Below are 13294 nucleotides of genomic sequence, written 5' to 3'. Positions count from 1 at the left end.
TGGGGACTAGAGAGGAAATTCCAACTGTGATGGAATCAGTAGAGTGGCGACTATAAAAGGGATCCTATCATTTAAACTCATTTTTTTCTGCCTATCACGTAGGAATAGCCTTAAGAAAGGCTATTCTTCTCCTACCTTTAGATGTCTTCTCCGTGCCACCGTTCCGTAGAAATCCCGGACCGCCCCCAGTGCTGCGAGAAAACTCATTTGCATACCGGCAAAAACTGGTTTATATACCGAACAGTGGCGCGGGGAAGACATCTAAAGGTAGGAGATGAATAGCCTTTCTTAAAGCTATTCCTACGTGGTAGTCAGAAAAAAATGGAGTTTAAATGATAGGATCCCTTTAACAGATGGTGAGAACTATAGGAGGTGGTGAAAGATCCTCAATGTTGTTATGGATTCTTCCTAGAAATATTCCTTCAAACACCGCCCACCTGACAGTACAGAACCGAAACAGCATATCAGGCACCAAAACTAACAGCATTGATTGCTTTGGAGAAGTGCAGGTCCAACTTCCACAATGTATTCTTACATTGGAAAGTCGATGAATTCGCTACATTATGTGATAATAGAAGCAGCTTCAGGGTAACCTGACCACACAGCATCTTCTCATTTTTCCATTCGGTAGAATTTATAAAAGAATAAAAAAAATCTGTCCAACTTCCAAGAGAATTTCTATTGTTAATTTTATTCCATTACAATTATAATTAAAGAAAAAAAAAAAAAGAAGCACATTCTTAAATTAAATTTTCCTACTATTTTGTTTACAGCTTTTATGCAGAGCTATGTGTCACCATAGAATTGGATGTCTGTTAGTCAATGACGCAAAAACAGCGTAACTGATTTGGATGAAATCTGGCACATAGATAGTTTGTAACCTGGATTAACACATCGGCTACTTTTTATCCTGGTACATGAAATGGCTTCACAACTGTTATGAATTTATGTTCACCTACTATATTACACTGGTCTTGCAGCTGCTTATCTCAGGTTCTGATAAAGCCAGCTCTGTTATCGCTCTATGTAAACATTCAGCTAACCCTCAGTCCATTGTATACCTGCATTTGCATATTATCTGATCTGCTCCAGGTAGTGCTGACACACTGGATGGGAAAACGCCTTTAATCCAAATTGGCAGTTTGTTCATTTTAAACATGCCGCGAAAAAGAGAATCTAATTTGTTGCAAAACTCAAACAACGAGAGCTATGAAGGAAACCAGAAGGCACAGAGTTCTCCTCAAACGGAACTGAGCGGGATCATCGACACCAACAACACATGCATTATATGGTGTCCCAGTGAGCTGCTGAGATGCTGGAATAAATCACAGGCACGGCGTGAGGAACAAGTTCGGCATCAGGACAGCTTAAGAGCTGACAAAATGCCAAAGCAGGCAAACCATTGACGGCAGCAACTTGCTGAATATAGGCGGCTCATCGACAACACGCAGACGAAGTCGCAGGCAGAGCCTAGTTAGTAGTAAAGCTTAACCAGTGCAGCGAATGTAAAATTTATTACTCCCCGGATAACCCCAAGAACCAAACCTATACCAACAAAGAGTTCCGGACCTATAGCCAGATGCAAAACACACAGGTATTGGGACTTGTAATTTTTGTGAAATTTAATGAACGGTCACTGAGGTCTTACATTACAATTTACAACGGAAAACAAAATACACATAAAAAAAAAAAAAACATTGTAAAAACGTAAAAGAAAACAAAAAATTCTTATTCTTCCTTCTGCTGCTCTTCATTGTCTTGTGACGTTGGTTTCCTCAATTGTTCTTTATAATATTCTAAGCTTTCCTAGAAAACAGAAGAAAGTAAGTGTTGAGACATAAAATTTGCCAAATTCTCGTCAGTCTCCCCAACTTGTCACCGTATCGGAATGCAGGAGATTTTATTAGATTATCCTGAGCGTAACATGACAAACTTCTAGTTTACAGCGCTTTCTTACTTTGCAAATTTTGTAAACTTGGTGATTTTTTTTTTAGGGTTAAGGGGATATCGTCACTCCTTAGGGAGAGACCACCATGTAGGTGGGTGGAGTCTTATTAAGCCATATGTGCTCCATTGTGTGAGGGATCATGGGAAGAATATGCAAATCTGTCTTCCATGATGTAAATAGGAAGACAGTGCCCCAGTCATGCAGCCCACTAGGGGGCGCTCCCTTTAACATCATGCCCAACCTTCCCAGAGGCTTTTGCTGCAACGATGCGGGATTTTACTAAGTTTGTCTCTCAGCCGAGGACAGCTGTTTCAATCTATTTGGATCTCTTCAGCCCAGCACTGTCTTCGTATTTACATCATGGAAGACAGATTTGCATATTCTTCTCATGATCCCTCACACAGTGGAGCGCACATGGCTTAATAAGACTCCACACACCTACATGGTGGTCTCTCCCTAAGGAGTGACGATATCCCCTTAAACCTGTCTAGAAGCCTCTCACCTCTGCCAAGTCAGTCTTCTCTGCGCCGGGCTGAAGAGATCCAAATAGATCGAAACAGCTGTCCTCGGCTGAGAGACTGACTTGGTAAAATCCCACATCATCGCAGCAAAGGCCTCCTTAAAGGGAGCGCCCCCTAGTGGGCTGCATGACTGAGGCACCGTCTTCCTACTTACATCATGGTAGACAGATTTGCACATTCTTCCCATAAATTTTTTAGCAATTTTTTTTTCTCGTTTTTAACACAACTTTGGTTTCCTTTCGCTTCCCCACCTTGGCTGATAATAGGAGACGACTGACATTTTAACAATGCAAAGTTTTGTTGCGCGTAACATTTGGGAAAATAAAAAAAATCAAAAAGATTCTAACGAAAAACAAAAACAAAACAAATTTTTTTTCTCATTTGGGTATTCTAAAAACAAAACCTGGTTTCCAAATGTCGTGCACAATCCCGGGATCCATTATCTAAGTCTCTATAGACGAGGAACTCGGGGCTTTTTGAATGTCACGGTTTAATCTACATCTCCACATCTCGGGAACTTCTGACTGCCGGAACCGGTGACGAGTTGAAAGGCGCCAACAACCTCCGACGAAAAACAGATTTGCTGTTCCCCTAAAAGCGCCAGTTTTTAATGTGAAACGTCGCGAAACAAAAGCAATTAATGGTCAATAACTATAAGGGATTAAAATCACCTTTCAAGCTCCGAAAAACCGTGAGAGCGTTTCGTCCTCGGAGGACAGCGGGCGAGGCTGTACCTTGAATACGACCTGCAGACGTGCGCCGCTGATTCTATCGGATGCTTTTAACACGATAATCCACAGAAGGTTATCGTCTCCCAAAAGTATAACTAAATTAATCCTGGCGCTCGGAGCTGCGAGCACTTCACATGCACACGGCCCGTGGAGGATTCTCACACAAGATTTAATCCCCGTGTAATTAAGCGGACCCCCCCCCCCCCCTCGTAGTGCTCAGCTCGTAGGACGTAGAGGTAGGTATAATTAGGAAGTACTCACTGGGGGCTCGGAGAACGGGACAGGCTTCCCTGCGCCCCTTAGAAGGACGGCCAGGCGTTTTAGGAACAGCTCATCTGAATCGATGTGCTCGGCTTTGGCTCGCTCGTACAAAGCGAGCGCCGCATCCACCTCCTTGCTGGATTCTAGAGGGAAATTTAAGATTAAAAGGCGTCTCGATGAAACGAGTCAAGTACAGACATGACGAAAAAAAATATCAACATATTAAGCTACAAGATAAAGTAAGGCTCTGTACACACTGCGTAGGAGTAGGGCTGTGGTGTGTATACCGGCAGTGGAAGGCTCGGATGTATATACTGCTTAGGACGGACTTCACATGGGGCCAGGACTACAATGTTCATGGCCTAGACTTAGGAGAGGTTATACACGTTGATAGACTGGGGGAGGGGGGCAAAACACCTGAGACCCCCCCCACAGATCCAAGCAACAGAGGCGCGTCACAGGCCATATATGACAACATGTTCACCGGTCACATGTGGCGGCCAATATCTAAGACCTGGAAAATACCTTTAAACCCGACTGTATGGCCATTCCTGAGCACCCTTACCTCCCTATATCACACAGCTCAGCTTCTCTCCTCTATCATATAACCCTATATATCACATAGCTCAGCTTCTCTCCTCTATCATATAACCCTATATATCACACAGCTCAGCTTCTCTCCTCTATCCTATAACCCTATATATCACACAGCTCAGCTTCTCTCCTCCATCATATAACCTATATATCACACAGCTCAGCTTCTCTCCTCTATCCTATAACACTATATATCACACAACTCAGCTTCTCTCCTCTATCATATAACCCTATATATCACATAGCTCAGCTTCTCTCCTCTATCCTATAACCCTATATATCACACAGCTCAGCTTCTCTCCTCTATCATATAACCCTATATATCACAGAGCTCAGCTTCTCTCCTCTATCATATAACCCTATATATCACATAGCTCAGCTTCTCTCCTCTATCCTATACCCCTATATATCACACAGCTCAGCTTCTCTCCTCTATCATATAACCCTGTATATCACACAGCTCAGCTTCTCTCCCTCTATTACTGTACTACCACCATTTATACTACAGTAATACATAATTGACTAACACTTCCAGCACAACAATGTAGTTGAATATTTATCAGCAGATTCTCGAGCAGTGACTGGTAAATGTGCGGGGGTAGATTTATTGGGTGTTTTATGAATGTATAATATATATATATATATATACACACGACACTTTAATATTCAGCCGCCGCTTTCTCCAAGAACATGGAGCAAAATCTGATATTTAATAATTCATTCGTCAAAGTAAAAAAGAAAGAAAGGAGGAAAAAAAATCTGCAAACATGGAGTCAGATGTCACCTACCGTAGACTCTCATCTTGAAACTGTACAGGACTTGCTTGTAATATGGATCAGAGAGTAATTCGATGAGACGAGTCACTTCTTCCTCCTGTAGATGAACACAGAGGAGGAAATGATTAATTCTCTGAAGGAGGAGGGGGAGGGGGGACGTACGGACCCTCAATAGAGACGACATGTAAGTGACAGGAGCGGCATTACATGATACGTTGTATCTAATAACTAAGAGCTGCGTTTTTAGAACTGCATGTATTTTGTACAGGGCCGGGTGTGCACCCAATCTGGGGCCGATTAGGGTGTGGGTGGCATCAGAGTGACTTCTCTTACGGATCGGACCTGCTCTATTTTCATGGACCATCTGACGCCCCCTCGGAGGTGTACATGGAGCCTAAAGGAGTTCCCTTTCTTGGGACTGATAAGAATTAGGCTTTTTCTGCTACATTTCGCAACAGCCAAAGTTGCTGCGTTACAACGTGTGGTCTCGGCCTAAAGGACTTTTCCAGCCCCTTGGTGGTTTTCTGTAGTGATAACTTATCCACAGGGTCTGACAACTGGGTATCTGACAACTAGACCCGACACCAATCTGGACGGCAGAAGTAGCTCTGCTCATATTCAAGTAAATAGACCCATGCACTTTACAGCAATGGCACCGGGGAAGTGCAGCCCTGCACCTACTACTACTTATAGGAGCACAACAGCTTCTGACTTCATTGGCAGCCGATTTACCTAAACCAGTGTAAGGTCAAGGTGTCGGACCCCACCCCTGAGATACGGATGACCTAGCTTGTGGATAGGTCATCAATTTAAAAAACCCCCACCCCTTTAAGGGAGTTGTATAAAGTTAGAAAAGAAAGATTTGCTTTTCCACTAAGCTTCAGCGCCACTCTTCTACATAAGGCTGTGTCTGGTACTGCAGCTCCGCTTCATCCACTTCAGTGAAGCTGATCTTCAATATCAGACGCGACCCATGAAGGAGTACGTTGCAACCAATGCAAACCGTATAGGAAATAAACACTTGTAGGAACGCCTGCTGGCTTGGTTTGCATAAAAAAGGTTTTTACTTGTATAGGTGAGTATAAGAAACTTTGTAATATCTTATAAAAGAAATCAGTTCCTTCCATATCTTCGCTCAGTCTGTATACCGTATTTTTCGGACTATAAGACGCACCCAGGTTTTAGAGGAGAAAAATAGGGAAAAAAATTTTTCAGGCAAAAAATGGTAAAATATTTAATATATGGGAGTTGTAGTTTTGGAACAGCTGCAAGGCCACATTGACAGGTGACCCTGCAGCTGTACGGGGATGTATAGGGCGTTTTTTTTGTGGGGCCAGGTGTAGACCGGGCATTTTCAGACACAGGGATACCTAATGTATATGTTTCACAGTAATGTTATACTTTTATATGTATTCTAGGGAAAGGAGGTGAACTTTTATTTATTTTATTTTTTATTATATTTTTTTTAAGTGTTTTTTTTTTTTTTTTACTATTTTAATATCCCCCGCCTAGGGGGCTTGAACCTGCAATCATTTGATTGCAAGTCCCATAGACGGCAATACAAATGTATTGCCGTCTATGGGAGATTCTATACATTACTATCGCGGAGGGTCATAGACCAGCCGCGATAGTAATATATATCTATGACAAGCCTTGGAGCCTTCATTAGGCTCCCGGCTGTCATCGGAACAGGTCGGCTCCTGCGGCCTCGCCGTGCAGGAGCCGGCCTGCATCACTGAAGGTATGAGGCCGGGGGGGGGGGCTAACTAACTGTCGGGACCTGCGGTGGAGGAGTGGGTTTGCAGCATGGCCGTGCTACTGCCACCGCTGGTTTTCTTCAGCGGCAGGAGCGTGGCAATCCGCAGGCCCCGGCAGCTAAGACAGTCCCCGGCATCTGCTGTAATAGACCGGCGGATGCCGGGGAGTGTCTTAGCTGCCGGGGCCTGCAGTATTGTCACACTTCTGCCGCTGAAGAAAACCAGCGGTGGCAGTAGCGCGGCAATCTGCAGGCCCCGGCAGCTAAGACACTCCCCGGCATCCGCCGGTCTATTACAGCAGATGCCGGGGAGTGTCTTAGCTGCCGGGGCCTGCGGATTGCCGCGCTACTGCCGCTGAAGAAAACCAGCGGTGGCAGTAGCGCGGCCATGCTGCAAACCCACATTCAGACTATAAGACGCACCCTCATTTTCCTCCGAAATTTGGGGGAAAAAAAGTGCGTCTTATAGTCCGAAAAATACGGTAGTTATCCATCTCACACACAGAACTCTATGGAGAGGGGAGGGGGCTCTTCATTGATTGATTGCCTCATTGTGCGCAGCGGTAGAGTCTGATCTGGAAACATTGTATCCGAAGAGTTCTCATCACAGTGTAGCAAAGAGTAGCAACTAGTCGTGTTCCTTTCCAGCAGCCTCCTCCTCCTCCCCCCCTCCCTAGACATAGCTTGGTAAAAGAAGAAGGAAACGGATATCTTAAATATAATATATTACAAAGTTTCTTATAGTCACCTGCACTATTCATTTATAAAGGGTTGTTTATAACTGGACGTACAGTTTATGGCAAACGCTACATTCCTATCACCTCGATACTGTCATCTTTTATATAACTCCCAAAAACCCAGATAGTTTGGTAATCCTAATACGTACCTCTTTCCGTCCCATCTGTCTGATAATGTAGCGAGTCAGTTGCGCCCTCTGCTCCGCGATAGCGCCGCATCTCTGCAAGTAAGACAAAAACTCGGGTTTTTAGGGTAACAAAGTAAATACTTAAAGACGGCAAAAAAAGTAGGAAAAAAAGTCGGCATCGCAATGGGTTAATCATCGCGTCGGATGAGTGGCTGCAAACACTAGAACGCTGACTATCTGTCAGAAATCTGTCCTTGGCACCGGCACGTTGCAGGTTTGCTTAAAAGACAAAAAAAATAATAAACCAATGCTTGAGTGGAAGGAAGAAATGAGGTTTAGGGACTGGAGAAGAAAGGCGGGAGGGGGAAGGAATTCTATTCATCTCCAATTATACTGCCAGGCATTCAGAAGTGAGCTCGGGATCATAAGGTTAATTATACATTTAATAAGGTGTCAGGGAGATAACTGTGCGTTTCTTTAAAAAAATTAAAATGTACAAAGCAAGTTCTCCATAAAGTATAATTACCGACACTTCTGCATACAAAAGGACTGATTTCTATCTGTTTTATAAAAGCCTTTCATTGCTCAGACAGTCAGTTCTTCAGAGACAGAGACAAAAGTTAAAGTTGCTGGAAAAAAAAAAAAAAGTTTACATGACGAGTCTGAAAAAATCAAGTGCAAAGGCAAGCGAGGAGCGGTAATATGGTATATTATAGCGGTGCAGTCACATGGATGTCATGGTGCGGAGTCACTGTGCTGATGCGCCCACTTAAAGGGGGTTTCCAGCTCCCTGTAAGTTAGAGAAGGGCTTGAGGCAAAGTTGCTTTTTTTATCACTTGTGGACAACTTCAATAAGGTCAGCGCAAAAAACAACTTTTTGATTCTTTTGCATTTTTTTTTACATGTAAGGGTCGCCCCATAAACACCACTGATCCTTTGTCCTCAGAATAGGGGATAGATCTGAGCGCTAGGGGACATCCTCTTGCTAAAATCGAGTTGCGATCAAACAATTGTCGCCACACCAACCGTCATTATGGGAATGTAGAAGACAGCCAAGCGCTATACGCTATATCTTCACCACTCCAGATTAGTGCAGAGCGACTTAATATTTGCAAAATAGAAATTGATAACGCACAACCATGTGTTAAGATGGCCGAGTGTCTTGGAACAGGAAGCTAAAGGCTTGGTTGAATCAACAATCAGGTTTCAACTAGTACTGGGGAGCATTATACTGTGAGTGGGAGCAATAGGGAGTGTTATACTGTTTATGTGGGGGAGGGGAAGGGGGTGGACCACTAGGGAGCATTATACTGTGTGTGTGGGAGGGGAAAGGGGCGGACCACTAGGCAGTGTTATACTGTGTGGGAGGGGAAAGGGGCGGACCACTAGGGAGCGTTATAATGTGTGTGTGGGAGGGGAAGGGGGTGGACCACTAGGGAGCATTATACTGTGTGTGGGAGGGGAAAGGGGCGGACCACTAGGGAGTGTTATACTGTGTGTGTGGGAGGGGAAGGGGGCGGACCACTAGGGAGTGTTATACTGTGTGGGAGGGGAAAGGGGCGGACCACTAGGGAGCGTTATAATGTGTGTGGGAGGGGAAGGGGGCGGACCACTAGGGAGTGTTATACTGTGTGTGTGGGAGGGGAAGGGGGCGGACCACTAGGGAGCATTATACTGTGTGTGGGAGGGGAAAGGGGCGGACCACTAGGGAGCGTTATACTGTGTGTGTGGGAGGGGAAGGGGGCGGACCACTAGGGAGTGTTATACTGTGTGTGTGGGAGGGGAAGGGGGTGGACCACTAGGGAGTGTTATACTGTGTACGGAGCACTGGGACCATTGTATTGCGTGTGGGTGCAATGGGGAGCATAATAATGAGTGTGGGACCAATGGGAAAGCATTATGCTGTGTGTGGGAGCATTATACTATATGTGGGGGAACAATTGGCGGCATTATAATTTGTGCTGAGGGACCACTAGGGGGCATGATACTTTGTGTGGGGCTACTGAGGAGCGTAATACTGTTTGCCAACTAAAAATCAATTAGGGCTTCTAAATTTTCCATTTTAGATTTTTTTTCAAGTCTGACGCACTAACATGGTTAAATAGGGCACGCTCTATTCCAAGAGAGGGACATGGTGAGACCCCCAGCGATAAGACATGGTATTATGGAGGTGCTCTATTTTTGCTGCAGACATAAGAATGTCCCACTTGGGGGCATAATCGTATCCATAAGCAACCGATCAAGAAAACTTGCAAATATAAAAATTTTTAAAAAATTTCAACTGTTTAATTTTTTAATTGTCTACAAAATTTCTATAGGGTTACGTTTATGGGAAACCCCTTAAAACGTCAGTAATTGATGAGTATTCTGCACGTGGAGCCTGGAAATTACAAATCCCCAACGCAAGGCCATTTTATGCTGATTTCTGTACGGTTCCTTTAAGTGGCGGCTTCTTGCGTCTGGCCCTCTCCTGGCTGTCAGCCCTACGCCGCGTGTGTCACTCCTCAATCCCGCACGCCATTTACATAATGCCCTATTCTTCACGCAGGAGATCCTGGTTACATATTGCCGGCAGTCCCATCTTCCAGAGAAATCCTTCAAGGTTTGGCTGCTTCTTAACATGCAAATTGATGTCTGGCGTGATGACTAAAGCAGCGGTTTGGCTTTTATTTTACGGCTTGCAGTTTTACCAGCTGCTAAGCATTTTAAGTGAATATAGTGCTGTTTACTATTGGAAATTGGTAACAGGCCTTAATTTGACACAGGGAGTCTATACAAACCCGGCAATCTGCGGGATCACTGTGATTGTTTGACTGCCACCTGCGGGGAAGAGACTCCCCATCTGCGTCTGTTTGTGTACACGAGCTGTGGCAGTTCTCATCACCAGCCGCTCCTTCCGCGTTGCCTTCGTTTTATATTTAGCACATGTAAAATGGCATGAATGCGGTCGGCTCGCTCCCCGACGATTGCTAATTTTGCAGAGAATGTCGGCAACTGGGAAGAGCCTGCACTTCTCATTTAACATGCCGGTGACACGCCGGAGAATGAAAGGGGAAATTAGAGATCGTAATAAGCAATCAACACGTGAGCGCGGGCGACGCTAATACGGGATAGGGGAAGAGAGTCACTGCGTGTTTCCCCTTTTACCATCTGTGTTAATGGAATGGTCACGTCTGTCCCTGTGACACGCAACGACACGCCGCTGCTTGTAAGGTCTGCATAATTTATGTAGGGGAAAAAAAAATTGTGTACATAGAGCGATTCCTAAGTTAACAGCAAGCAGTAAAGTGAGACCTTAACATATTGAAAACTGAACTGCTGAGCCTTAGCCCATACAAGGAAGAGTGAAATGTACCACCATATGGTGTCCATATAGGAACATCGTACAGAATGACCGTATCCTAGAATAAATGGGGAGAATTTCGTGCATGTGTGATCATATGGCGCCCATTTATCTATTTTTTTGGGGCCACACGTGTCGCCTAGTTGGGTGCGTTGGAAGAGTAGTAAGGAAGCTGTTTGGGGGCTTACTGCGCTTGGATGACACCTCACGGTTTCCCGTCAGCCAGGGCGGGGGTCGTCGTCCGGCGGGTGCCGAGTAAGCGTGGTCTGTCTAACAGAGATGCGGAGGTCAACCTGTGCGCATGGGCACCTGGCCTCCTTAAGAGCCGAAGCCCAGGGTCGGGCGGGGAGCTTGGCTGGGTCAGATTCAGAGAAGAGCTCCGGCACTTGTTTCACCTCGTTTTGGGTCTGTGGGCGCCTGCCGGTGAAAACCACCTTAAGGATGCCGCTGGCACTTGCAGAACGTTACACAATTCCGGGGCTGAAGGGAAGGGAAGACCCCACGCCATAGCCAGCACGGACCCCCTAGGTCCGGCCGAACGAGAGTCATTTCTCACCAGGTCGTCAGATCGATCGATGTGATATGGCGCCCATTTTGTGTGGGCGGCAGCACCTCTGCCCCAATATATTTATTATAACTACTGTGTGAATGTAGCCTTAAAGGAAACGTTTCATGTCCTCCGATGCTGGAAAGATGACAGTGCGCTGTCGGGTTTGTCGGAACGGCCCGGGTGCCGGGGTGATCAGTGAAAGTTAGTTTAGGGCACCAATATCCCTTCACCGTCAGAAGGGTAGGCCTTAATGCTCAGAGTCATCCCTAGGAATGAACCATCTGATCGTACATGGCTATGGATGAGAACTGCTGGAGGGCGGACGGTGGGCCCACGAAACCAAACAACCAACTATATTTTAATGAGAGGTGGAGATGGCAGCAGAACATGGAAAAAATAACCTCTCCTCGATCTTGCCGCGATGCTCATCTGAGTCTAATCAGCAGAGGAACGCTGCAATGCAACAGCAGACGGAAAACTAAGAGGAATCTTCATTTTCTATCTTGTGATCGGGCCCTTCGGGTGGGACAGATTTAGGATGGGTACAGTTCTGCCCCCTTGCACAGTCACCACTTACCTGTAATAGATGATTGGCTTCTTCAGGTCTTCCCTCTTTGACATAATTCACAAAGAGATCCGTCACAGGACCGTAGTCTGCAAACTGATTCGCCAATCGCTCTGCCAAGATGCTGACTGCCAATATAAGAGGGATCGGTAAGGGACACGCAAGAGAAATAATCTGATCCAAATGCAGTATAAGGGAGTCGACCACCAAAATCTCTGGTGTACCCCTTACATGCTGTTGTAGGGGTGGATAGTAACAGTGAATAAACCTTTGGTGTGGCATGGTGCAATCTATGCCAATCTCACTGCCAAGAAAATAATCTTTTGATCCATATGCAAATGAGCTGTTTGGTGCACCTGGGAAATGGCAGCACCCATATCCATCTGCTGCCTCCACCCTGCACCAACTCCTTATATAAAGCTTGATGGTTTCTGATGTGCTCCGACCTGAGTGCACCAAGCAGCAAATATGTGGTTTAGAAGATAGTGGTGGTGAGAGACTCCCTTTAAATGGTCATTACCTTTTTATCTGCATGCCTGCATGTATTTGCCCTGTATTCAGTCTAGTGATTTCCTATATTATGTTCGAGCTTTTCACTACTATTGCTTTCCTATTGTATTATGTTGTGCCATATACTCTTGGCAGAATTACCTGTAAGTAAACCGGTGATAGTTATAATGGACAGAGGAGAAGACTTACAATACCCAGAGCTTGAGAAAGAAATGGAAAATATGCTGCAGCCATAATGTGACTAATAGCAGAAAGACTGATAGGACCTTATGTATGACGGCTGACTGTCATAGAACAGGCGGTCTAGTAATACCCTGCACATATTTCAACTTTTCATTCTAACTCAGGTACCCTATAAAGGAGTTTTCGCACTTCCACAATGTATCTCCAATCCACAAGGAACCCATTTGGATCACAAATGTGGTTGGACGATAGCCAAGAGCTGGCCGTGGACACCTAGGATAGATCAACAATTGAAGACCCATGTGAGTCCACCACCTAGGACCCCTGTGGATCAGCAGTTTAAAGTGGCAGTGCCGCTTCTGCTTCTCATGCCATGTGATGTCACATCATTGATCATATGGCTTGTTCACAGCTCAGTCCCATTCAAGTGAATGGGCTGAGCTGTGATACCAAGTACATCTTCTCTACAAGCATTTGGAGCTATGCTTCGTAAGAACTGAAGAAGCTGCAGCGCTTGCAGCCCAGGAGTCTGGGGGTCAGACCCCTGCCAATCTTAAGGGTAGATCAGCTATTTAGAGGGCCTGTCACCAAGCACAAAATGCCATACACCAATCAATTCTTGCCGATCCCCTGATCAATTTATCATTTTTCTTTTTAAAATCCGCCCACCTGTTCAAAAGATACGGCCCCT

At 45.3% G+C, this 13294-nt stretch overlaps 1 protein-coding gene across 1 annotated transcript in view; it reads right to left on the bottom strand.

The window, feature by feature from the left end:
• Positions 1-751: 751 nt before the first annotated feature.
• The window catches only part of LRPPRC (leucine rich pentatricopeptide repeat containing), a 112470-nt gene continuing 99927 nt past the window's right edge, over positions 752-13294 (bottom strand). The window contains exons 34-38 of the mRNA XM_075267016.1: positions 11923-12038; positions 7474-7545; positions 4844-4928; positions 3462-3604; positions 752-1806 (exon numbers count right to left, since the gene is read on the bottom strand). Coding sequence (XP_075123117.1) covers positions 1729-1806; positions 3462-3604; positions 4844-4928; positions 7474-7545; positions 11923-12038 — 494 coding nt within the window. The 3' untranslated portion in view covers positions 752-1728. The remainder of the gene's footprint in view (positions 1807-3461; positions 3605-4843; positions 4929-7473; positions 7546-11922; positions 12039-13294) is intronic.

Source organism: Leptodactylus fuscus, chromosome 3 (assembly GCF_031893055.1).
Source record: "Leptodactylus fuscus isolate aLepFus1 chromosome 3, aLepFus1.hap2, whole genome shotgun sequence".
NCBI classification, from domain to species: Eukaryota; Metazoa; Chordata; class Amphibia; order Anura; family Leptodactylidae; genus Leptodactylus; species Leptodactylus fuscus.
This window is presented reverse-complemented; position numbering and strand designations above follow the sequence as displayed.